At 71.9% G+C, this 310-nt stretch overlaps 1 protein-coding gene across 1 annotated transcript in view; it reads right to left on the reverse strand.

Annotated features, from left to right (window-relative positions):
* Window positions 1-310, reverse strand: part of LOC104990286 — a 27413-nt gene that overhangs the window by 818 nt on the left and 26285 nt on the right. The window contains exon 4 of the mRNA XM_010842291.1: window positions 68-167. Coding sequence (XP_010840593.1) covers window positions 68-167 — 100 coding nt within the window. The remainder of the gene's footprint in view (window positions 1-67; window positions 168-310) is intronic.

A 310-nucleotide genomic window follows, 5' to 3' on the forward strand; every position in this document is an offset into this window, starting at 1 on the left:
TCCCCAGACGTCCGCGCAGCCCAGGAAGGGCGCTGTGGCCCCTGGAATGGCACCATCCGCCTCCTACCCGCCCAGTCCGCCCCGAGACTTGGGGTTCCCGCCAGCCACATCTGTCGAACCCCCGCGTCCGGGCGAGCAAGGGGCGGACCCGGCCGGAAGAGCGCGATCTGGGCAGGGTGAGGTGCCAACTTCTCAGAAAGGTCGGGAGCGGCCAGCGAGCCCCGAGGAAAGGGAGCAGAGGGCCGCGCTCGACCGGGGCGCGCGGAGAGAACGGAGCCAGGCAGAGAGCGAGGGAAGGGCGAGGGGACCG

This window comes from Bison bison, unplaced genomic scaffold (assembly GCF_000754665.1).
Source record: "Bison bison bison isolate TAMUID 2011002044 unplaced genomic scaffold, Bison_UMD1.0 scf7180017864176, whole genome shotgun sequence".
NCBI lineage: Eukaryota > Metazoa > Chordata > Mammalia > Artiodactyla > Bovidae > Bison > Bison bison.